The 26,651-nt window shown below is 40.9% G+C and overlaps 1 protein-coding gene across 1 annotated transcript; it reads right to left on the bottom strand.

Annotated features, from left to right (window-relative positions):
- Positions 1–366: 366 nt before the first annotated feature.
- NDUFA12 (NADH:ubiquinone oxidoreductase subunit A12) lies at positions 367–25,457 on the bottom strand. The gene is made up of 4 exons (XM_032346748.1): positions 25,278–25,457; positions 24,336–24,418; positions 21,214–21,301; positions 367–645 (listed from the first exon to the last, which is right to left on the bottom strand). The coding sequence occupies exons 1-4, from the start codon at positions 25,361–25,363 to the stop codon at positions 465–467; spliced, it is 438 nt and encodes a 145-aa protein (XP_032202639.1). The 5' UTR covers positions 25,364–25,457; the 3' UTR covers positions 367–464.
- Positions 25,458–26,651: the final 1,194 nt, after the last annotated feature.

Raw genomic sequence — 26,651 nt, 5'->3', positions numbered from 1 at the left:
CCAAATAAACTGCAAAAGGACCAAAACTCGGGAAATAAGAAATCTCTGATAACCTCCTCCTCAGAGAGCTACCATGAAGCCATCCAGCTCTGGGGACGCTAGCCTCTCTGTCCCTCTGTTTGCGTTGCAGATTTCCACAAGAAAATCTGCCGGCTCAGCTCAGCTTTAGGTCTTCCCCTCTCAATCGCCAGGTCGTGGGGCACAGACGTCACGTGACTACAGCGGCGGGGGTGGGGTGAGAGGCGGGGCAGCTGTAAACTGGGCACCACCCAACAGAAGTCTACTTCAATGACCCTTGTTTGTCAGCTTCCATTCTGCAGCTCACGGACAACAAAAGAAAGGGCAAAAAGACACAAAAGACACTGCTTAATCAAACAATTTTAATCAAGTGAACAGTAACCAGGAAAAGTGCAATTACATGGACAGCCCCGTATTTCACATGTTCGATCTGTTCTCCAGTGTCTTTACTTATAAGGTGTTGAAGGTGGGACCCACTCTTGAATCTTCTTTCTAGTGGTAGAATAAGGTACATACTGTTCTGGAGTGCCGCTCACATTGAACTTATGATTTGTCCAGATGAATTTACGAGCAACAGGTGGTTTTGTTGTTGGAGGATCATCGGTCATACAGTGAAGCCAACGATGCCTTAAAGAGGAAAAGAGAGACAGTTACAAGAGGCAGAGCAGTGTGGTGGGAGGAAGGCGAAGCGGGCACCTCTGTGGCTACTCTGTGGCTTGAGCTCAAATCTCAGCTTCAAGCTGAACTGCTATGTCTTAGCCTTTTCTTTTTCTTTCTTTCTTTTATTTAAAGATTTTATTTATTTGACAGAGAGAGAGAGAGATCACAAGTAGGCAGAGAGGCAAGCAGAGAAAGAGAGGGGGAAGCAGGCTCCCGGCTGAGCAGAGAGCCCGATGCGGGGCTCAATCCCAGGACCCTGAATCATGACCTGAGCCGAAAGCAGAGGCTTAACCCACTGAGCCACCCAGGCATCTTAGCTTTTTCATCTGAGCATCCTGACTTCCAAAGGATGGCATAGGGATTAAATGTACCTAGAAAAATTCCTGTGCACACTAGGTACTCAACAATGTTAGCTACTGCTTTTATTGTTACTGTATCTTGAGGACACTAGCGTTTTTAAGATATACATTATTTTATGTATCTCTAAGACAAAAATGCTGCCAATTAACACATGCTACTATTGATTAAAATAAGTGTCCTAATTGTAGATGTAAGGAGGGATTTCAGAACTGCTGCACCCAGTGTTGCTGATCGACACTAGAGGCTGCTCTGTGGGTGAAGCTCTAGCTTAAAACTCAACCAGGCTCCTGCTGAAGAAGCAGCCTCTCTGCTAGCACCTTAAATTCAAGCTTGTGACTGAATCTTACAGAACATACAACTTGTTATATTAAAAACATTAAATCACAGCCTAAAGTTCCCAAGTATTTCAGTTTTGAGTGTTTAACAATTTAATTTCAAAGGAAGCTGGGTACATGGGTGTTAGAAAGGAAAGAGACCAAAGCTGCTTCTGCTAACGGCAAAGAAAGAAGGACTAAAGGGCAATGGTCAAAGAGTAGAGCTGAATAGGAAGCCACACCAATTGATATGGGACAGGAAACAGAGAGAATTCATAGCAGATCACCCAAGGCCGGGAGCTCATGAGACAGGATGCTGTGATGGGAAAAGGGCGTGAGGGGAGGGAGCATACAGAGAAATGTGGCTTCAAGGGAAAAAAATCCAACAACAACAACAACAACAAAAACCTGGACTTTCTAGCTATAGAGGAAAGGGAAATGGAGGAGCTCTCAATAAAATAACTAAGACTAAAGCTAATGAGAAAAGTTTATGATGCTATTTAAGTATAAGAATATTCGCTAGCAGTAATTGATAGATATAGCTAGGAAACTGGCCCAAACCAAGGATACTGTTGCTGTTGTTGCTGTATTTGTGTCTAAAGAAAAAGACGCATCATGATCAGCTAACAAAATAAAGAATGAAGACGTCTGCACACAGTGGACTGGCGTCTCTCTCATATTCTCCGGCGGAAACAGGATTACTGAAAGTGACCTGGACCAATAAACTGTGACTATGAACATGAGCTTTGAACCTCTGAGATGATGGCAGTGAGACAGGCTCCACTAGCCGCTCAAAGGAGGGATTAGTTGTCAAAACCAAGGCTGATACTCACACGAAGGAGCTTTACGTAAGTTTAAGGCACAGCAGAGATATTTAACTTTTACCTTGTCGAGGCAGCTTAAGCAATTTATTTTAATAAAGTAATAGAAAAATTTATTCAAAATTTTGCTGTCAATTGCTGTCAAGACTCTTGAAGATTAAAATGATACTTAAGGAATCAGAGACCAAATCTTACATATATCTGTTCAGTTATTTAAGTGAGGGACTGAAGATCTCATGGAGAAACAGAAAAAGGTCAAGAAAACTAAAAATATTTTTTGCCATGATACATAAAACCTGAACTTTTTAAAAAAGATTTTATTTTTTTATTTGAGAGAGACAGTCAAAGAGAGCACAAGCAGGGGGAGGGGCAGAGAGAGAGAGAGAAGGAGACTCCCCACTGAACAGGGAGGCTAACATGGGGCTTGATCCCAGGACCCTGGACCATGTCTCGAGCCAAAGGCAGATGCTTACCCGACTGAGCCACCCAGGTGCCCCTGAAAATGTTAATTCAGCAAGGCTACAGGCAAAAGTCAAGGAATGAATAAGCAATAATTTATTCTCATGATGGTAATATGAAGAGCTATAAGAAACAAGAACATGTTTATAATCTGCTAGGCTGATGTAACCTTCTGTTGTTACTAAATAGAGGCTAAATAAATCATACCTTTTAGGTTTCCACACCAAAGAGTTTTGGCCAAACTGATTTTCAGCTGGGTCATAAAAGTTATTTTTTATTTTTTAAGTTATCTCTACTCTCAAACTGGGGCTTAAACTCACAACCCTGAGATCAAGAGTCCCATGCTCTACCAAATGAGCCAGCCGGGTGCACTCAGCTGGGTCATTTTTATTCCAATAAATTAAAGATGTCAATGGCCTAACAGCAGTGTTTACAAAACTATGTTGTAGCTGGCATTAAACCCACTTCAATTTTATATCACCATTATTATTTTAAAGGACAAAATATAAAACTGCTTAAACTTGATGCTAGAGTCAATGAAAACAAGTAGTAAGAAAACTGACAGGAAGGGGAAAATTATAAATTCAAAAGAGATTATATTTATAAAGAAAATATATTACATTTTAGAAAAAAACCCAGTACTCAAATATATTGAAGTGTGTTGAAATAAATGGAAACAAAAATATTAAATCATTATTACAATATAACCCAAATGGAAATAAATCCCATCAGTGGTTGATCCTATTTTCAGTTGTTTAAGAGGAACAGTATGTCAAGGAACAGGGAAGGACACTCTCTCTTCTTCATTTAAATAGTTCCTCAGTGTGACGTTGTCCACCATTCACAGCACAAAATGGAGAGATTTATTTGTGAAGAATAAAACAGCCTAACAGGAAACTTAAGAAATCAAAATATATGCCACATAAAATAGATATTTTTTAAAAAAACATTGCAAATGGGGATGCCTGGGTAGTTCAGTAGGTTGGGCGTTTGCCTTCGGCTCAGGTCATGATCCCAGGGTCGTGGGATCAAGCCCGGTGCCGGACTCAGCACTCAGCGCAGGCTCTGCGTGAGATTCTTTCCGCCTCCTTCTCCCTCCCTATCTGCTTCTCCCAATGCTCGTGCTCGCTCTCTCAAATAAATAAATAAAATCTTTATTTTAAAAAAGGCATCAGAGAATGGAGAACAGCTTCAGAGGAAAATAATGGATGATCTGAATGAAAACACTCATTTTTGAGGAAGTCCGGACCTGCTCCACCAAGAACTGTGAGATGGAAGCAGAGTCCAGGGAAAGGATCAGGAGGAAGAAGGGCTGGAGCCGCCGGATGCACGAATGGGACAGGAACTGAAAGACAACGTCAGCCACTCAGCATCCACGGCTGGACACCTGCTGAGGACCATCCCCTTGCCTTGTCCCCTTAGACATCACACTGGGATCACATGAACTGTGAAGCTGACCAAACAGTGAGGCAGAAAACGGTAACGACCTTGTCTCCTGGACGGAGGTGATCTGAAGTGTATCACTGATGACGTGGACTTCAATGGAGCCTTTAAAGTTCTCAAGAGGAAAGTCAAGAAATAACCAGAAAACTGGGGGAAGAAAAGCAAATGACTGAAGAGCTTACAGGATAAACAAGCTTCCAAATGGAGGAAGCCATCTTTGCAGTGTGAAAATTCACAGCTTGAAAGTGAGATTCAGCAGGTGAAGCTGCTGAATTACATTAAGAACATGTCATGCAACTTCAGGGACAATGATCTGAGCAGGAAATACACCACCTGGAAATAAAGAAGAAACTTCCCAACATGTGTGGAAACACGAACTCCACGTATCAGATTCACAACCTCTACAAGAAGATGGAGGAAGATATGTGCAAAGAACTGGAGAGAAATACTTCCTACTGTAAAAAGGAGATCCTCTTCCGTGGGAAAAGAGCCCAAGAAAGCTATATGGCAGCTGTGTTGATGGACAGAAAACTCAAGAAGCTAAGAGAAGAAAACAGTCACAACTGGCAAATGTTGGCCAATGTAAGTCCAACTTCCAGCCTTTCCCAAGTGGTCCTTTTACTCTGGTTGCTCCACCTGCGGCCCATGGAGGCCCAGAAGTGTCAAGGGATCCCTTGGAACATCAGTCCTTCCAGGAATGAGGAGGGTCAGGCGCTGAGGGCCCAGGCTCTGGAGACAACTGCAGGTTAGACTCAGCTCACAGCAGCCAGGTCCTGAACACCTACAACTATGGCATATCTGTACATGTTTTCTTCTCTAATGTAATTTCTGATTTATCTCTTTTTGGTTTAGCTACTGTTATTTAATTGGGGCTACAATTGCTCCTATACAAGTAAAAATGGCATTATAATTTTAAAATAGTATTTTTCAGATGAAGATTCATTTAATTAAAAAATGTTACTGAAAACAAAGAAAGTTTAATTTTCCCTTCCAGAAAATTCCCAGAAATAAAACAACAGTAACAAAAATCTAGGCAGTTTTGAATCTTACTTCTCCTTGGATAATATACATTATTAATTTTGAGAATCAAGGCTGGCTTCTGACCATAATGTTCATGTTTCAGATGTTTGCTTTCTTTCTTTCTTTCTTTCTTCCTTTTCTCTTTTCTTTCTTTTTTAAGATTTTACTTTTATTCGAGAGAGAGAGACAGTGTGAGCATGAGCAGGGGGAGAGGCAGAGGGAGAGAGAAAAGGAGAAAAAGACCCTCTGCTGAGCATGGAGCATGATGTGGAGCTCGATCCCAGGCCCTGGGGATCACGTCCTCAGCCAAAGGCAAGTGCTTAATCGACTAAGCCACCTAGGTGACTCTCAGATGTTTTCACTTAACATCACCGGACATAAAAATTCCAAAGTTTTTTTCTTCAATTTTTTCTAAAAACGGATATGAGGGGCATCTGGCTGGCTGAGTTGGTGGAGCACAAAACTATCTCAGGGTTGTGAGTTCGAGCCCCATGTTGGTGTAGAGGTTACTTAAAAAATAAAATTATGTTTAAAAATATATGAAAGACTAAAGAAAAATGTGATTTTTTTGAGGTAAAAATACACATCACACTAAAATGATTACCCTCTCCCACTTTAGTTTATGAACTATGCCCATAAACACCATTCAGTCACTTATTTAATACTAATGTAGGTACTTCATTTTTTTTATCAGTAATCACTTTTTAAAATTTATTTTTATTTTTTATAAACATATAATGTATTTTTATCCCCAGGGGTACAGGTCTGTGAATCGCCAGGTTTACACACTTCACAGCACTCACCATAGCACATACCCTCCCCAATGTCCATAACCCCACCCCCCTCTCCCAACCCCTCTCCCTGCAGCAACCCTCAGTTTGTTTTGTGAGATTAAGAGTCCCTTATGGTTTGTCTCCCTCCTGGTACTTCATGTTTTAAAACTGAGCAAACAGAATTGAAATGACTTTCCCAAGATTCCACAGCACATATGGCACAAAGCTGAGGCCTGAACACAACTTCTCAATGGATGAAAAGAACATTTTGGTCCAAAAATTATAATCAAGAGATGAAACTGTATTAGGATTATGATAGGATCTAAGTATCCACCAAAATCCTGAGATCCATCTAACCCCAGGATAGGGATGATAAGTTTTACACTTTAAAAAAAACACAAAAATAGAGGTACCTGGGTGGCTCAGTGGGTTAAAGCCTCTGCCTTTGGCTTGGGTCATGATCTCAGGGGATCAAGCCCTGAATCGCATCGGGCTCTCTGCTCAGCAGGGAGCCTGCTTCCTCTTCTCTCTCTCTCTCTGCCTGCCTCTCTGCCTACTTGTGATCTGTCAAATAAATAAAATCTTAAAAAAAAAAATAGTTCATTACAAGACAGGCAACTCAAATCTCGCTGGCTCAGTAGCTGTGTTATTTTTAATTAATGCAATATGAAGCAAAGTCCCAATAGGGTTTGGCAATTATAATTCTAAGGATCAGCTGAAAGTCTACCCAAGAAAATTTTGAAAGCTCACCACTATCAGGAAAGGCTGGCATTACTAGACATTAAAGGCTCAAATATTAGATCAGTATAAAAGCTAGTTAAAAAAATAAGTACAATAATACTACAGAATAAAATTCCCCAAACAGATGAAAGTATATATAAGGTGATCCTGGCATATCAAATTATTGGGGAAACTAAATATTTCTCAACAAATTATGCTAGAATGATTAATACTGTTGGGAAAAAATCAAGTTAGATTTCCTAAACCATGTATCAAAACAGATTCCAGACAGATTAATGCTGCTCAGATACAATGTGAGTGAATATTTATATTCACAGAGTGGTATTTATAAAATGTGAAGAACAATTTCTAAGATTAACATTAAAAGCAAAAAGCCATAAAGAAAAAAAAGTGTAATTCTATTACATAAAAACTGAAATTTCTATGTCTTAAAACTCTGCAAATGAGATTAAAGGATAAAGTTTCAGCTCAGGTCATGATCTCAGGGTCATAAGGTCGAGCCTGCTTAAGAGTCTCTCTTTCGGGGCACCTGGGTGGCTCAGTGGGTTAAAGCCTCTGCCTTGAGCTCAGGTCATGATCCCAGGGTCCAGCAGGGAGCCTGCTTCCCTTCCTCTCTCTGCCTGATTCTCTGTCTGCTTGTCATCTCTGTCTTTCAAATAAAAATAAATAAAATCTTGAAAAAGAAAAGGAAAAAGAAACTGTGATAAAAAAAAAAAAAAAAGATTCTCTCCTTCTCTCAATAAACAAACAAGCAAATAGCTAAGAAAAAAAATGTTGTTTCAGGAAAAAGAGAGAACAGTGACCTGGACCAGAGAAATAGTGATAAAGATCATGATCCAAGGTGGGACCTATTCAGCAATCAAGCACAAAGAACCTGCTGACAGACTGGGTATTAGGGAGACTTGTGAGAATGGCCCTTCAGCGTCTGGCTTGGCTAAACATGAGTCATCGAAAAGCTTAGAAACATTTTGTCTGATAGGTCTGTTCATCTATCTATGTTGGACATTTGAAGATATTGAAAAAAATAAAATACACTGTATTTATAAATGTGACCTAAAATGTTGAAAAGGATGTAATTAACAAAAACTGCAAATGGAGACAATTGTTTAGGAGATTTTAATCCTTTCCATTATAATTTATCAAACATTCATCACATAAGAGAAAATAATTGTTCTTTATTTTAATGCAAAAATGTTCAATTTACTAACCTTGTTATCCTATTTATAAATAGGACATCAAGACTTAAAGAACAACTAGGTTTTAAAAATTGCAGCTGTAACTTTCTTTTTTTGAGATTTTATTTATGTATTTCTCAGAGAGAGAAATGTGTGTGTGCACAAGCAGGGGGAGCAGTAGGCAGAGGGAGAAGCAGGCTCCCCACTGAGGAAGGAGCCCCATGTGGGACTCGATCGATCCCAGGACTCTGGGATCATCACCTGATCCAAAGGCAGACGTTTAACTGACTGAGCCACCCAGGAGTCCCTGCAGTTGTAACTCTTAATAATAGAAAACAATCTGATGATTCCCAGAGGGGAGATGTGGGGATGGGCAAAATAGGTGATGGAGATCAAGGAGTGCACTTGTCGGGCGCACCCGGGGATGTATGCAAGTGCTGAATCACTATATTGTACACCTGAAACTAACATAACACTGCGTGTTAACTAACTGAAATTAAAGCAAAAACTCAAAAATTGTGATAATAAAAATTTCAGCTGTAATAAACAGCATATTAATTTTAAACCCAAATTTCCATTAATCCTTTATACATCAAAAGCTTCTCAGACACTAAAAACCTCAAACTGACAAGTAGAATATTTAGTGAAATCGGGGAAAGTCGGTGACTTTTTTTTTTTTTCTTTTTTAAGATTTTATTTATTTAGGGATGCCTGGGTGGCTCAGTTGGTTAAGCAGCTGCCTTCAGCTCAGGTCATGATCCCGGCATCCTGGGATCGAGTCCCACATCTGGCTCCTTGCTTGGCAGGGAGTCTGCTTCTCCCTCTGCCTCTGCCTGCCACTCTGTCTGCCTGTGCTCACTCTCGCTCCTCTCTCTCTGACAAATAAATAAATAAAATCTTAAAAAAAATAAAAAAAGATTTTATTTATTTATTTGACAGACAGAGATCACAAGTAGGCAGAGAGGCAGGCAGAGAGAGACAGAGAAGCAGGCTCCCTGCTGAGCAGAGAGCCCAATGCAGGACTCAATCCCAGGACCCCAGGATCATGACCTGAGCCGAAGACAGAGGCTTTAACCCACTGAGCCACCCAGGTGCCCCAAAAGTCTGTGACTTATTAAGTGAGAAGAGGGAACGGCAAACAAAATGTTACGTATAATAAAGATATATATGTGTGTATATATATATATTTACATATACATATCTATATTTAGTTATTTATAATAACAAAACTTCTTCTAAAGAGAATACGATTAATATATTAGATATACTATGATCCTTTCAAATTATTCCTCCCTATTCAAAAGCAAACCCTCAAATATTCAATCAATGAATGAAATAGTACCAGTGCTTATTTCTGGGCCAAGGAATTAAGAGTTTTGTGGGTTTTTAAAAGATCTTATTTGTTTCAGAGAAAGAGAGAGGGGTACCTGGACGGCTCAATGGATTAAAGCCTCTGCCTTCGGCTCAGGTCATGATCCCAGGGTCCTGGGATCAAGCACCCCACTAGGCTCTCGGGTCAGCAGGGAGCCTGCTTCCTCCTTTCTCTGTCTCTGCCTGCCTCTCTGCCTACTTGTGATCTCTGTCTGTCAAATAAAGAAAGTGTTTAAAAAAAAAAAAAAGAGAGAAAGAGAGAGCAAGAGCAGGGGGAAGGGGCAGAGGGAAAAGGAGAAACAGACTCCCTGCTGAGCAGGGGGCCCAACTCGAAGCTCAATCTGGGGAACCTCAGGTCATGACCTAAGCAGAAGGCAGATGCTTACGTAAGCGCCCAAGGAATCAGAATTTTTGTTTCTACCTCATATATTTCTGGATTGTCCAGGTTTTCTACAACAACTGTATATTTTTATAATTAGAAAAAAATTAACAGTGATTACACTGATTGTTTTAAGAACACGGAAAATTGCCTATAATACTAAGGAAAAAAACTTTGAATGATTATGAGCCATTACATTAAAAAATTATTTAAAAGGACTAAAGGAAATATGCCCAATGTTGACAGCGGCTGTCTCGTAGGGGGCTATGTAGATTATCTCTGCTCCCTGCCAAATTCTTTAAAAACTTTTCCGATCCTTCAGGTTTTTTCTTGAACCGGCAATCCTAAAATCAAGACCCAAATGGAGATGAAGAGTCAGACACTCAACCAAGTAAGCAACCCAGGCACCCCTGATCTCTCACATTCTTTTATTTATTTATTTTTTTTAAGATTTATTTATTTACTTATTTGAGAGCAAGAGTGAGAGAGAGAGGCGTATGTGGGCAGTGGGAGGAGCAGATGGAGAGGGAGAGAATCCTCAAGCAGACGCTCAGTGTGGAGCCAGGGGCTCCATCCCATACCCTGAGATCATAACCTGAGCCAAAATTAAGAGTCAGATGCTCAACCACTGAACCAATACCCCATGATCTCTCACATTCTGAAGAACAAATTCCATGAATTTCATATTGCCGAATCAAATGGGACACTTCTCTATCCTTATCCTATGTAATCTCTCAGCAACAATCAGTATGGCTAGCCTTCTTACCTTTGCTGAAATGCTACTCTCGCCTAGCTACTTCTCATTCTTCTTTGCTAGCCTGACCTTGTCCCAAACTCCAGACTTATATGTTCACTAGAGAGATTTATTCTCTGATGGTTATCTCAAACTTACTACATCCAAAAAAGAGGCTTCTGATTGCAACCCTCCACTGCCCATCCGACCCTTCCCCCGGTCTCCCCATCTCAATGAATGGTACTACCATCTACCCAACCTCTCAAGCTCAAAACCTCCAAAGCATCCTTGATTCCTACCCCCAAGCCATCCCAACTTGTACCCCACTTTTCCACAAAAGGCATCCAGAACATCAGATGGTAACTGAAAAAAAAGCTGACCATAAGGAAAAGGTATTCTCAGAAGCAGGAAACATTTCATTCCACCACGGCACAGCAAAAATCTTCAAGAACAAAATTATTTTCTGTTAAAAAAGGGAAACTTTCAACATATGCTATTATTTTTAAAAGAATGTATTTATGAATTACTTCAGTAATTTAACCATTAGTCTTAGTAAGAAAAATCAATATACTAGGAGATAGTGGCTGCACTACACTAACGGAGAGAAGACGTTACTTAGAAATGAACATAAGGTGCCACCAAGTGGGTAAAGAGTATACAAACGGTAGAGAAAAATCTAGGCAAGCCATATTTGTTTGTTTTAACTTGATTTAAAGGATTTTAGGGTTCCAACACTTCAAACTACAAAAAAGCATCTTTGTTTCAACTAAGTAGAAACAATAATTTTATACTATTATATATAAAAGAGCCCGAACTTTCTGCCAATTTACACTCCACCATCTTACCTTGTCAAATTTCATGCAGATACTAATTACTTACTTGGTTTATTAGTTGCTTAACTCTATGCAAAAGCTAACTACCATAAAAATAAAGACTTTTAGGGGCGGCTGGGTGGCTCAGTGGGTTAAAGCCTCTGCCTCGGCTCGGGTTATGATCTCAGGGTCTTTGGATCGAGCCCCACATCATTGGGCTCTCTGCTCAGCGGGGAGCTTGCTTCCTCCTCTCTCTCTCTCTGCCTGCCTCTCTGCCTACTTGTGATCTCTGTCTGTCAAATAAATAAATAAAATCTTAAAAAAATAAAGATTTTTATGCATTGCAATATAGATGGTGGCAATTAGCTAATTTAAAACAAAGATAAAATTGAGGATAGTCAAAAGTGGTATAAAACAGTTATTTGTAATCTACCGACAACTGAGTATTCTGTTCAGTCAAGTTAAGCTAATATAAACTCCTGAAAAAGAAATTTAAAATCTCACTGCTGAACCTATAAGAGAATAGAACTTCGATAAGAAAATAAAGGTACTGTAACAAAAAAAAAAAAGCAGACACTAAGTTAGAGTACCGTCTGAACACGAGGTAGAGGAGCATGGTCTTGTGGGAAGTGAACCTCACCTATGGGATCGGATGCTAGCCATCTCCAGTGTCAAAAATGGGTTAAACTGTAGGACGCCCAGCTGGTGTCAGAGACTTACTTATTGTGAGGTGAAATCTCAACACATTTGGTGACCAGAAGTGTCAGAAGTGAAGAGTTTTGTACAAGTAGTACGAGGAGACTCACGAGAGAAACACATGGTAGGGAAGAACAGGGTTTCTCCCTACTGAGGAAGGAAAAGACTGAAGTTTTTTCCCCTTTCATCCTCTCTCCATGAGTATGGGCTGCATTTACTGACTCACTTCTAATAACTAAAATATAGCATAACTGTAGAATGTCACTTCTGAGATCAGGTTTTAGAAAAGTTGGGCCTAACGTATACTGTGTTAACTACACATCAATTAAAAAAACAAAACAAAACAGCACCTGGGTAGCTCAGGCAGTTCTGCCCCTCCCTCTGCTCTCTCTCTAAAATAAATAAATCTTAGAAAAAGAAAAGAAAAGAAAACTACTCATACACAGAAGGCTGTGGCTTTCATCTCAGGTGATCTCTTTACTTGCTCTCAGGAAGCCATGTCCAGAGATGGCCTTGTGGAGAGGCCCGCAAGAGTGAGCACAGGAGCAAATCCTGGAGGTCTGCCGACAGCCATGTGAATGAATTTGACCAAAATCAAACCATGAGGGGACTGCAGCCCCAAATGGTATCCTGAGTGTAGCTTTGTGAAAGGTCCTAAACCAGATGAATCTAGCTAAGTGGCACTCAGTTCCTTAAGCACAGAAATTGTGAGATACTGTTTATTGTTTTAAGCTAAATCTGGGATAATCTATTATACAGTAATGCACAACTAGTACCCCAAAACTCACAAGCTGCATCACTAGCACCTTAGTCCAGCCTCCAACATCTCCTGCCCAGACAACTACATACAACAGCTGCCTAAGTGATAAGCCTGTTTCCACACTGCCCCTTTCCTCATTCTTCACAGCAATGGCAGAGATGCTTTAAAAATGTAAATCATAGGCAGTAATCGCTTGGATATTGCCCTTAGCAACATATTTATGGACATGTCCCTTAAGACAAGGGAAACAAAAGCAAAATTAAAGCATTAGGACTACACCAAAATGAAGTTTTTTGCACAGCCAATGAAACCATCAAGAAAACAAAAAGGTGACCTAGAGAATGGGAGAATGTATTTGTAAATGACATATCCAATAAGGGATTAATATTCAAAATATATAGAGAATGTATACAACTCGGGGTACCTGGGTGGCTCAGTGGGTTAAAACCTCTGCCTTCAGCTCAAGTCATGATCCCAGGGTCCTGAGATCGAGTCCCGCATAGGGCTCTCTGCTCAGCGGGGAACCTGCTTCCCCCTCTTTCTCTGCCTGCCTCTCTGCCTACTTGTGATCTCTGTCAAATAAATAAATAAAATCTTAAAAAAAAAAAAAAAGAATGTATATAACTCAACACCAAAAGACCCCAAATGATCTGATTAAAAAATGAGCAGGGGCACCTGGGTGGCTCAGTCAGTTAAGTGACTGCCTTTTGTTTGGGACATGATCTCGGAGGCCTGGGACTGAGCCTCATGTTGGGCTCCCAGCTCAGCAGGGAGTCTGCTTCTCTCTCTCCCCCTGCTCATGTTCTTTCTCTCTTCCAAATTCATAAATAAAATCTCAAAAAGAAAAAAAAAATGGGCAGAGAGGGCACCTGGGTGGCTCAATTGGTTAAGCATCTGCCTTTAGCTTAGGTCATGATCCCAGTGTCCTGGGACTGAGCCCTGAGTCAGGCTCCCTGCTCAGTGGGGAGACTGCTTCTCCTTCTGCCTCTCCTCTCTGCTTGTGATCTCTCTCTCTGTCACAAATAAATAAGAAAAGTCTTTTAAAAAAAATGGGCAGAGGACCTGAACTGATATTTTTCCAAAGACATACAGACGGTCAACAAATACAGGAAAAGATATCCAAAATCACTAATCATCAGGGAAACGCAAATCAAAACCACAACGAGACATTACCTTATAGCTGTCAGAATGGCCGGCAACAAAAGGATGAGAAATAACAAGTGTTGGTGAGGCAGAGAAAAAAATCCTTGTGCACTGTTGGTGGGAATGAAATTGGTGCAACTACAGCAAAAAACAGACTGGAGTTTCCTCAAAAAATTAAAATTAGAATTACCATATGATCAAGTAATTCCACTACTGCATATTTACCCAAAGAAAACGAAAACACCCCTATGTTAACCCCAGCATTGTTTACAATAGACAAGACATGGAAACAACTTAAGTGCCCACCCAGAGATGAATGGATAAAGAAGAAGTGGTGTACATATACAGTGGAATATTACTCAGTCATAAACAAGAATGTGATCTTATCATCTGTGACATGTGGATGGCCAGAGGGTATTGTGCTATGTGAAATAAGTCACATTGAGAATGACAAATATATGATTTTACGTAAAACAAACATACAAAACATATAAAAAACAAACCAGGGGTGCCTGGGTGGCTCAGTGGGTTAAAGCCTCTGCCTTTGGCTCATGTCATGATCCCAGAGTCCTGGGATTGAACCCCGCATTGGGCTCTCTGCTCAGCAGGGAGCCTGCTTCCCCCTCTCTCTCTGCCTGTCTCTCTGCCTACTTGTGATCTCTATCTGTCAAATAAATAAAATCTTAAAAATAAAATAAAAAGCAGAAATAGACCCATAAATACTGAAAACTGATGGTTTCCAGAGGAGAGGGGATATGGCGATAAGCAAAATACGTGGAGTGGAAAAACAAATGAATGAATGAATGAATAAATAAATGGAACAAATATAGTAACCCAGTATTATTATTTTTAGAGATTTTATTATTTATATTATATATTTATTTTTATTGTTTATTATTTATATTTATATTATACATTATTTATGTTATTATTTATTTATCTGAGACAGAAAGAGAGAGACCAAGAGCAAACGAGAGAGAGAGAACACAAGCAGGCTGGAGAGGGAAAAGGGAGAGGGAGAAGCAGGCTTCCTACTGAGTGCGGAACTCGACGCAGGTCTCCATCTCAGGACCCCGGGATCATGACCTGAGCCGAAGGCAGATGCTTAACCAACTGAGCCACCCAGGTGCCCCTATAACCGACTATTAGGAGGGGAGTTCATATGGACATAAATAAATGAGTAGACTTATATAATGGGATGAGTAACAGGATACTTATATAACTTCAAAGTACCTCTACACAAAATGCTAATTAATTGCAAAGGGAAAACTTTAGAAAGGAAAAACCTGGCAGAACCACCAAAACTTTAGAAAGGAAAAACCACCCTGAATTACTCAAGTGAGAGAACTTACCATCACTAATACGACAAATATAGGGTGCCACCTAACAGAATGCAACAAGAACATGACATGGCTTCTGTGATATTCCTGCTGAAGATACAAAGCCTGAATGTAGCCATGAGACTAGACTGACAGACCCACGCTGAAGGACTTTCTACGACATAACTGGCCTGCAAATTTCAAAAGTATTAAGATCATGAAAATCAAAGAAAAGCTAAGGAACAAATCTAGAATGAGACGAGAGAGAAATGATATCCACATGAAATGCACGATTATATCCTCTGGCTATCAGAGACCTTGCTGGCAAAGTGATGAAAATGGAATGGGGTCTGAAGACTAGACAGTAGTCGTATACCACTGTTAATGTTCTGCCTTTGATGGGTAAACTGTGGTTACGGGGAATATCCTTGTTTGTAGGAATCACACACGTGAGTATTCAGGTCATCCCTTTGGCAACTTACTTTGAAATGATTCAGATACTTGTAACTTCTCAGAAAGTTTAGGACTGTTCCCAATTTTAAAAAATTGTAAAAGAGGGGCGCCTGGGTGGCTCAGTTGGTTGAGCAACTGCCTTCGGCTCAGGTCACGGTCCTGGAGTCCCGGGATCGAGTCCCGCATCGGGCTCCCAGCTCCATGGGGAGTCTGCTTCTCCCTCTGACCTTCTCACCTCTCATGTTCTCTCTCACTGTCTCTCTCTCAAATAAATAAATAAAATCTTAAAAAAAAAATTGTAAAACAGATCACATCCTACTTTACCTTCCAGTGACTTTCAAAGAAACTTAGATAAAAAGCCAGAAAACCGTGGCTCCCCACATCTACATATCTAGGCTCTAGCTATTTTTCCCACCTCATTACCTAAAGTCTTCCTTTCACTTGTTCAATTCCAGCCAAACTAGCCATATTGCTGTTCTTTGAGTACGAGCAAATAAATCTCAACACACAGGCCTTTGCCCTGTGGTTCCTGCTGCCTGGAGCTCTGCACTGCCACCGCCACCCCCGTTTCACCCCCCACAGCACTTCTCCTGCTCTCTCCCTCCTCTCTTCTAATGCCAGTTTCTCAAAGAAGCCTTCCCTAACCTCCAAATAAAACAGCCACCGGAACTTCCCATTGTGCTTTACCCGCTTATGAACACCAGCTTCGTGTTTTCTTCCTTGCATTTATCACTGCCTGACATATACAGAACCCTTTTGTTTTCCTGCCTTCCCCGCAATGGGAGCAAGAACTTTGCTGTATTACTGTTGTATTCCCAGTGCCTACAATAGTTCTTGGCACCTGGTAAGCACGCAATAGTTATCTGAATGAATAACGATGATAAACTGTGTTTGTTATTCACTACTTTATATATAAGATAATACCTGGCTCTCTAAAGATGAATCAACCCAACTTCAAATTTTTTCATAGATCAAAGGTTGTAAGAATCCAGGAATTTAGAATTCCACAGTGTATTACACTCAGCAAAGGGGGCTTCTGAGAAACAAACAGCTAAACTTGTCCAAAAGCACTTCTCCCTACATCATAAGACTTTAAGCTCCCCTTACAAGCAAGGGTCATCAAAGGTACTCAGCCCTTAGGAGGATCCTCTCCACAAAGAAATTCAGCTCTATATCCTCAACTGCCCTCAGGCTCCTGCTGGAGAGATGTTATCTTCTACAGCTTTGAACCTTCTTTTTTGTGTGATCTCAGATCATACAAAAGAACTTTCTTGGCTGATTTTAGTACTTTTATCTTTTCATATTTTTTTACTACTTTATCATTTTAAATGTGTTTCATCACATAATTTAAATCAGTCTCCCCTTGCCCCCACCCCCCAGTCTCCCAAAACACAGTATATGAGCACCGATGTAAATGCTGAGTGCTTTGAAGGTGACAGATCTCAATCCATCTAAGATCTGAACAAGACAGGCCACAGGCCTTCTGCATCCTCCCAGGACCAACACCGCCCCCCAAATCATCAACTAAACAAGTAAGTAGGACACCTTACCTCCTAAAACCAAATTCCACTTTGAGACCTGGGACTCAATAGTGCCCCTGACATATAAAATGCCCCTTCAGAGAAAGTAGACAGCTCTTGACCTAAAATCACAGCCCTTCAGACCTTAACAGAACCACAAAATCCTGGGTGGCTTGGTAGGTTAAGCATCTGACTCTTTAACTTTGGCTCAGGTCATGATTTCAGAGTCACAGTACAGAGCTGGGGGCCCTGCTCAGAAGGGAGTCTGCTTGAGCCTCCCTCTTTCCCTCTGCCTCTGCCCCTCCCCCCACACACGTGTGCACGTTCCTTTCTCTCTCTCACATAATCTTTTTTAAATATTTGCTTCCAATGTAGGGCGAGTGTGTATATATGTGTGTCTATGTGTGTGTCTATGTGTCTGTGTGTGTATTTTAAAGATTTTATTTATTTACTTGTTGGAAAGAGAGAGACAGCACAAGCAGGGGGAACAACAGGCAGAGGGAGAAGCAGGCTCCCTGCTGAGCAAGGAGCCTGACATGGGACTTGATTTCAGAACCCTGATATCATGACCTGAGCCGAAGGCTGACGCTTAACTGATTGAGCCACCCAGACATCCCTAAGTAAATAAATCTTAAAAAACAAATAAAAAGAGAACAAAATCCAGCCTCAAATGTAACATCACTGCTGCTTTCTCACGTTAAGAGCCACTAAGTTTTATTATAAAGATATAATCCAATACAGAAATACCTCAGAGAAATCACAGGTTTGGTTTCAGACTAACACAGTAAAGCAAATACTCAATAAAGCAAGTCAAATGAGTTTTGTGGTTTTTCAGTACATGTCAAAGTTATGTTTATACTGTCTATAGTCTATTACATGTGCAACAGCAGTGTGTCTAAAAACAAAACCCCAACGTATGACTTGATTTAAAAATACTTTATTGCTAAAAATACTAACCATCATCTGAGCTTTTAGGAAGGGTTTTCTTTTGTTTTGAGCTTTCAGGGAGTTTTAATCTTTTTGCTGGTAGAGGGTCTTGCCTTGAGGCTGACACCTGCTGACTGACCAGGGTGCTGAGGTGGCTGTGGGAATTTCTTAAAATCAGACAACAATGAAGTCTGCCGCACTAATGAACTCTTCCTTTCATGAACAACTTCTCCATAGCATGAGATGCTGTTTGACAGCATTTAGTCAGAGTAAAACTTTTCCAAAATTGTGGAGTCAATCCTCTCAAACCTGCCACTGCTTTATCAACCAAGTTTATCTAATATTCTAAAACCTTTGTTGTCATTTCAACAATCTTCACAGCATCTCCACCAGGAGTAGATTCTACAAGAGACTACTTTATGGGGCGCCTGGATGGCTCAGATGGTTAGCTGCCTGCCTTCGGCTATGGTCATGATCTCAGGGTCCTGGGACTGAGTCCTGCATCGGGCTCCCTGCCCAGCGGGGAGCTTGCTTCTCCCGCTCCCTCTACTGTTCTCCCTGCTTGTGCTCTCTCGCTATCAAATAGACGAATAAAATCTTTAAAAAAACAAAAAACCCTACTTTATGTGCTCATCCATAAGAAGCAACTCCTCCCAACAGTTGTTCAAGCTCCATCACGAGACTGCAGCAATCCAGACGCATCTTCAGGCTCCACTTCTCAGTCTAGTTGTTGCTATTTCTACATTAAGCTCCATTGTTACTTTATCCACTGAAGTCTTGAACCCTCAAAATCATCCATGAGCAATAAGCTGGAATCAACTTCTTCCGAACTCCTGTTCATGTTGATACTTTGAACTCTTCCCATGACATCACAAATGCTTTCAATAGCATCTGGAATGGTGACTCCTTTTGGGAAGGTTTTCAATCTACTTTGCCCAGATCCATAAGAACAATCACTACCTGTGGCAGCTACAGCCTTACGCAATGTATTTCTCAAAAGAGACCTGAAAATCAAACTTGCTCCTTGATCTGTGGGCTGGAGAACAGATGCCGTGTCAGCAGGCATGAAACAACATGAACTTCACTGTCCATCTCCACCAGACCTCCCGGGTGAGCAGGTGCAGTAAACAGTAAACAGTAGTATTTTGAAAGTAATCTTTTTTTCTGAGCAGTCAGTCTCAACAGTGGGCTTAAAATATTCAGCAAACCATGTGTTGTCCTTTAGGCTTTGTTGTTCTACTGATAGAGCACAGGTAGATTTATCAGACTTAAGGGCCACGGGATTTTCTGAACTGTGGGTGAATACAGGGTTCAGCTGAAAAATCACCAGCTGGCTTAGCCCGTGATAAAAGAGCCAGCCTATCCTCTGAAGCTTCGAAGCCAGGTATTAACCTCTCTCTAGCTATGAAAGTCCTTGATGGCATCTTCTTCCAATAGAAGGCTGTTTCGTGTACATGGAACATCTGTAATCACCGTCACTAATTACCTTAGCTAGGTCTTCTGGAGAACTCGCTGCAGCTTCTCCATCAGCACCTGCTGCTTCACCTTGCACTTCGATGTTATGGAGATGGCTTCTCTCCTTAAACTTCATGAGCCAAACTCTGCTAGCTTCACTTTTCTTCCACAGCTTCCTCACCTCCCTTAGCCTTCAGAGAATTAGACAGAGTTAGGGCCTTGCTCTGGATTAGGCTTTGGCTTAGCATGCTGTGGCTGGTTTGCTTTTCTAGCCAGAATACTGAAACTTTCTCCATATCGGCACTTTCTTACCGTGCTTGTGTTCACTGGAGTAGCACTTTTAATTTCCTGGAAGAACTTTTCCTTTGTGGGGCGCCTGGATGGCTCAGTTGGTGAAACGTCTTTCTTTCAGTTCAGGTCATGATCCCAGGGTCCTGGGATCCAGTCCTCCATCAGGCTCCTTGCTCAGCGGGGAGCCTGCTTCTCCCTCTGCCTCTGCCCCTTCCCCGGCTCATGCTCGTGAGCACACACACTCTCTCTCGCAAAAATAAATTAAAAATCTTAAACAGACAAACAAAAGTCCCAATGAAATACACATTTCCACTTTCTCTTGAAAAATCGTATATAGAAACCACTGGTTGAATTCTCAGCTGATGGAACTAGGGGTGATGAACAGCACTGCTGCCCTCTTTGACAGAGTATGTGCTTTTCAGCCCTTTATAGTCCCCACTATTCCCAACTGTCTCACGCTGAACTTCACCCACTTATGTTACATGCCTGGATTTCTAATTGAGTCTGCAGAAATAAAATGAATACTCTGAGATAATGAGATAATTCCAGTTTCTACTCAAGAGAGCCTGAAATTCTTTCTGATGCTCAAATTCAACTAAAATAAAATGTCACAGTTAACCTAATCTACTTAATTCTAGCTTTTGGTGAAAATTTCTAGACTGACGGTAACAGGTACCCAGTTTAACTGTGTCGATGAAAAAGATTTGAGCACTCTGCTTTGAAATATTTTATATAAAATTTGATAATTCAAGTAAGAGCGTTTAGAATTCAATGTCAAAATAGGTATATTACAAAATTAGTTTCTAGAGACCTAAGGAATTTGAGGGCTCTCATTTTAGAGGAGAAAACTAAACCCCAGAAAGATTAAGGAACTTGCATGAAGTCACATTGCCAAATATTCAGAGTCAGAATTCTTTTTCCTTTTCCCTTCACCCACAGCCAGGTGATAATGTGGCATACTGTTTTTCCCCAAAGACAGCCATACAATTATATATGCCAACATATAATGTGATATTGACATGCCTCCACCAAGAGATAGGGTCTATGTTCTCTTTCATTAAGCTTAGACACCGTTTTCTAACTGCCTCAACCACTGAGGTGCAGAAATGATACTGGATGATTTCCAAGACTAAGTCAGTAAAGGCAACAGGGCTTTTGCCAAGTGCTCTCTCTAGAGAACTTGCCTGAGGAAGCCCAGCTACCTAAGGGTGTTCCAATCCAATGCCCCAGCGATGTCCCCAGCTGACAGCCAACACCAACCTCCAGATACCGAATGAACAAGTCTTCAGGTGATTCTGCATTCCAGCTTCTGAGTCTTCTACCTGACCCTGTGGAGCGGAGATAAGCTGACTATATACTGCCTGAACTCCTGACCCATAAAAACTATGAGAAATAAATACTCACTGCTTTAAGACACAAAGTTTTAGGGTTATTTACTACACATTCACCATACCTGGGACAGACACTTTCAGAACACCACTAACTGGTCTATAAATAGATATTCAGTAAATATTTGTGTCATGAAACAAATACTGCCAAGCCAAATAAAAGAAAGTGTTGACTAGTTTACCATTCAGGGGGCACCATGCTTCCATCCACATCCCAAAATGTGTTTTTGCCATTCATTTCAGTAGTGTATATAACCCATCGGTGACGGCCTGGGTGGAAAGATCAACATTTACAAAGATGTGAGGAAATAAAGACAACCTTTACAAAACAAAAACAAAACTAAACATAATTGTATAATATCAAAGAAGACAACTAGTTTTTATTAAAAAAATAAAAAGACTTTTATCTGCTCATAAGAGAAAAGTTAAAGGAATAGCACCCTGGGTAGAGGCATGCCTCAGGAAGTGTATGACAAGCTTTTATCAACAGCCTGGCAGCTGCAAGAGCAAAATCCCTAAAATGAGACCGAGACCACTCTGTGGGTGGGGCTCAGTTATTTCCCACAGAGAACTCTCACTTCTCCCCTGTCCTTCTGCCAAGGGAGCAGAGGAGAGTAGGGGAATGTGTTTCCAGCTACGCAGGGTATTCAGGAGAGAAACTGTTTTTCCTGAGATGGGGACAGGAGAAATGTATTCACAGCAGTCACACTCAAATTATGTATTTCCATATAAATATTTTTAAATGATCACCAGAGATCCTTTTGGAAGCCGGTGATCATAAGCAAACATAGACAATGGTTAGATTAGTAAGTCAGCTCATGTCATCAGACTAGCATGGCAGTATTTGCTATTTAACAAATTGCTATTGAATAGTTGGGGGCCTAACTACAACTTACACAACTGTTACCATTGGTCCTTAAGTTGAGCAGAGACTTGGATTCTTTTTTTTTTTTTTTTTTTTTTTAATATTTTATTCATCTACTTGACAGAGAGAGAGACAGCAAGAAAGTGAACACAAGTAAGGGGAGTGGGAGAGGGAGAAGCAAGCTTCCCGCTGAGCAGGGAGCCCAAAAGCCGGGCTCAATCCTAGGACTCTGGGATCATGACCTGAGCCAAAGGCAGATACTTAACAACTGAGCCATCCAGGCACCCCAAAGACGTGGATTCTAATCAAGACTTTGTCACATAATATGAATGGATTTTAGGCAAGATTTATGAGCCTCAGTTTTTCTATTAAAAATGGATGAATACAGAGGCACTGGCTGGCTCAATCGGTAGAGCATGAGACTCTTGATCTCAGGGTTGTAAGTTCAAGCCCCATGCTAGCTGTAGAGATTACTTAAAAAAATAAAATCTTCAAAAAAAAAAAAAGATGATTACACCTACATCTTCATGTGCTATGAAAATTAATTATCATACATATACATCTAGTTTAGCATTGGGCAAAAAAGTATATAAATGTTAATTCCTTTCACCTCTTCCTTACTACCCCTACCCCCCAAACAGAAAATACTGAATTCATCCTATAATTGATTTTAAGCCAATAAACAAAAAGTAATCTGCATTTACTTTATAGAGTTTTCTTTTTTTAAAACATTTTATTTATATGATAGAGAGAGAGCATGCACAGGCATGAGCGAACACAAATCAGGGAGTGGCAAGCAGAGGGAGCTGGAGAAGTAGGCTCCCCACAGAGCAGGAAGCTGGATTCGAGGCTCGATCCCAGGACCCTGGGATCATGACCTGAGTTGAAGGCAGAGGCTTAACTGACTGAGCCACCCAGGCACCCTTTATAAAAGAGTTTTCTGGGGTGCCTGGGTGACTCAGTGGGTTAAGCCTCTGCCTTCGGCTCAGGTCATGATCCCAGGCTCCTGGGATTGAGCCCTGCATCAGGCTCTCTGCTCAGCAGGGAGCCTGCTTCCCCCTCTCTCTCTACCTGCCTCTGCCTACTTGTGATCTCTGTCTCTCTGTTAAAAAATAAATAAAATCTTTAAAAAAAAAAAAGTTTTCCTAGGTAAACACATAATCAACAAACATTAACTAATGCTATTTAAATACGACCTTATCTATTAAAGGAAATACAGATTTTTCAAGCACAATTAGGATCCTCTGGAGCCCAGGTGCCTTTGAGGGACCCCTCTGGCATCTCCCTGGTGTTGAGATATCTGCCTGGGTCTCTCCGTGCAGCCCCAAGGTGGCTTCTTAACCATCCCAGTGACTTCTCCCAAGGCCTAGACCAAATGGAAACAATAAAGCTTTTTGCAGGAAAAAAAAAAAATTCCAGATTTGCTTCTTCTACTCGAGAAATCAATCTTGAGAATAAGTAACTAAAAGTAAACTATAATCCAGTTCGGCAGGGCAATGTGAAGGCAGATGAAAACACCTTGGAAAAGGTTTCACAGAATAGGCTATGATGATAGAGATGAGACTTAACAATCTCACAATATACAAACACCAAAATTTTAAAGGTACATCCTAGACTCAGCAATTCTACTTTCAGGAACTTTATTCTTACAATATTTAAACAAATGAATTTGGATGTAGTTACAAGCAAGTCACTGCAGCACTGTTTCTAATAGCATAAGGCTGAAGGCAATCTAAGTATTTATCAGTAGTGACGTACTTGAAAAAAGAATGCTTCTTTCACACATTGGAATATTGTGTACTTTTAAAAAGAATGCTAATTTTTTAAATTAAAAAGAAAAAACAACAAACAAATTCAAACAAAGAAGAATGCTGTAGATACATCCAACTTACTACTATGGAAAAATGGCCCCTAAGTTTTAGGTAAAAATATTTCCATTTACAAACAATATACATAACATAATCACATGGAATTTTAAAAAAATGTATGTTGGTTACAGTCATTAAAGAAGCTCTTTGTACATTATGGAAAGCAGAGTCAAATCAAGTCTCAGGGCGCCTGGGTAGGTCATGATCCCAGAGCGTCCAGATGGAGAGTCTGTTTCTCTCTCTCCATCTGCTCCTCCCCTCCAGCTCTCTCTCGCTATCAAATAAAAAAATAAAAAATCTTTTAAAAATAAACAAACAAACAAAAAAAAACAATGGCGTGCCTGGGTGGCTCAGGTCATGATCTCGGAGTCCTGGGATAGAAACCCGCATCGGGCTCTCCCCTGGGTGGGCAGCCTGATTCCCCCTCCCTCTCTTTGCCTGCCTCTCTGACTACTTGTGATCTCTCTCTTTGTCAAATAAATAATAAAAGCTTTAAAAAAAAAAAAAAAAGAAAAGAAAGCCAAGTCTCAATCTCACTCTCGATATTTGTATCAAAAAATAATATACTCACCAAAAAACTGCTTGTTGTCTTCATAGTATTTGTTTCCATATTTGTCTTCCCCTACTAAGGTACCAACCCTCACATCATTGGCCCTGTGAATATCCCAAAAAAGAGAGAGATTTTACAATGGTTCTTTGTTCAAAGCACAAACTTAATACAGTGAGTATAACAACTTTCAGAAACAAAGGCTGCTGCATCAACGAGTAAAATGAGATCTGGGGATGGTCACTAGTTGTACACTTCCAGCCTTCATCTCCAGGATCAAGCCACCCACTGCTGAAGAATCGGCTTTCAGGTAAGAAAAGCTCCAGAATGCCTGCTCATGTTGCCCCCAGCACCATGTAGACACGTGGAAAGATCGACTCAAAGGATAGGCTTAAAATTACACTAAATATATAGATGCAATATCTTCAAATTACAAGACGACTTTTCTCTTATTCCTCCAAGGCCATGAGACACTGGAGTTAGCAAAAACCGAAGCCAAAGGATATCATCTTAAAATGATTCTCATGTCTCCAAGGCTTTCACTCGATTCTGGGTTCCCGCGCACGAGGCTGCTCCCCCAACTGCACGAATGTCAGGACGAGCGGGGACCATGACTACCATCTCGGCCAAAGCCTTAATGTATAGAGGAGGAAACTGAAGGCCAGAGAAGGTAGAAACTTCCCCAAGGTCAGAGTGTTAGGCAAAGCGCACGACTCTCCAGGAAGCCGGGCAGGGGTGCAGCCCACACGCCCTCCACTCTTACAGTCTCTACAGCGGGCTCTGATCCTGTCTCAGGGAGACTCCTGCACCCACACTTCGGCCTGGGGAAGCAGGGCAGAGATGGGGCAGATTGTCCTTGACGAGAGCTGCGAATTCTCCAAGGGACCCAAGACCGGGACTCCTTCCAAGAAACCAGCTAACTCAAGTATAGTCCAAGAGGCCAAGAGCATGGCTCTGGCCGCCTACCTGAAGAAAACCCGTAGATAGCCACGGAGGCCGCCGTGGCCGGTGACCTGCTGCAGCCCCCGTCTCAGGACCTGCAAGAGCTCCATCTTGTCCGGTAGGCCCAGCCTCCCGGATGCGGCGCTCAAAACGCACCGGGAGGAAGCGCATACTCGGCCAGACGGTACCGACCAAAAAAGTTCCCAGTCGTGCCCGCGAACGCGGTAGGCGAAGGTGCCTCTACGCATGCGCGGCGCTGGAGCGCCCCTGCGCGGCTATTTACGGTTTGTGGGGAAGCGCTCAGCTAGTTTCCCTGGGAAGCGAAGGCATGCATCATGAATTCCTACTAAGTTTTAAGAGTTTTTAGTTTCCGAGTGCAGGGCATGCGGTGGAGAGCTCACCTAGACTAGGCTTCCATAGAGGTTGCTCCTTGAGGGACCTCAGTGTCGTTATCTAAAATGACTGGCTCAGACTGCTTCCAAAATCTTTTCCAGTGCCAAAATTCTTTAGAAACAAGATACCATTAACAAATTCAATATTTAGCACAAATGATATCGAATACATTTGACACGAGGACATATACTAGTGCTGTGTAGGTAGGAGAGCGAGGAGGATGTATAGAAAAGTATAAGGTTAATATCTGCTCTCAAGGATTTAGTTGGAAAGTTAAAATTCAAAATTTAAACACTTAAAAATGTATTAGAAATCTAAATCGTGCATGTTACTTAAATTTTTTAAGTAATAATGGATATTACATGAATATTATTTCTGATTTTCCAGCGGCTATTTTATTTTACATAGTATGCTTTAAAGGTTTTCTTGTTTGGTTTTTTGTTTCTAGTTTATTTGTCCTTCCAATTTATTTGACGAAAAACTGGCAGTTTCTCCTGTAGAGTGTTCCACAGCCTGGATTTTGTTGATCATGTCCCTGTATTCCTCTATCCCCTGTATTTCCTGTGTATTTGTAATTACACTTAGATGTTTGACCAGATTTGTGTTTATTTTTTACATTGTTAGGTATATTTTATAGGTGCTGATATCTTTCCATCAGGAAGTATACATAGTGTCTGTTTCACTTTTTGTAATTTTTAGCAGACATTGGTGAGCATTGCCTAAATAATTTCATTTTTTCTTCATTAGCCACAATTCTTTTATAAAGAGACATGTCCCTTCAACTATCTGGTTCCTGATCTACTGCATACAGGAAAGGCAGGATAGGTGCTTGGTTCTCTTTTATTTAAGTACTCAAAATTACAAGTTGGTTCCCTAGCATCTTTTTTTTTCTTTTGTAGCAAAAAACACAACATAAAATGTACTATCCTAACCATTCTTAAGTGTATAGTAGTGTTAGCTATACACGCATTGTTATACACCAGATGTCTAGAGCCTTTTCATCTT

Source organism: Mustela erminea, chromosome 6, assembly GCF_009829155.1.
Source record: "Mustela erminea isolate mMusErm1 chromosome 6, mMusErm1.Pri, whole genome shotgun sequence".
Classification (NCBI taxonomy): domain Eukaryota; kingdom Metazoa; phylum Chordata; class Mammalia; order Carnivora; family Mustelidae; genus Mustela; species Mustela erminea.
This window is presented reverse-complemented; position numbering and strand designations above follow the sequence as displayed.

Bases quoted from the DNA above. Each gene is read 5' to 3' on its own strand.
- NDUFA12 (XM_032346748.1), bottom strand. From the start codon at position 25,363: ATGGAGCTCTTGCAGGTCCTGAGACGGGGGCTGCAGCAGGTCACCGGC. The intron at 24,419-25,277 runs GTAGGCGGCCAG...GGATATTCACAG, and splicing joins TATCTACGGGTTTTCTTCAG to GGCCAATGATGTGAGGGTTG. The intron at 21,302-24,335 runs GTGAGTATATTA...CTTTCCACCCAG, and splicing joins AGACAACAAGCAGTTTTTTG to GCCGTCACCGATGGGTTATA.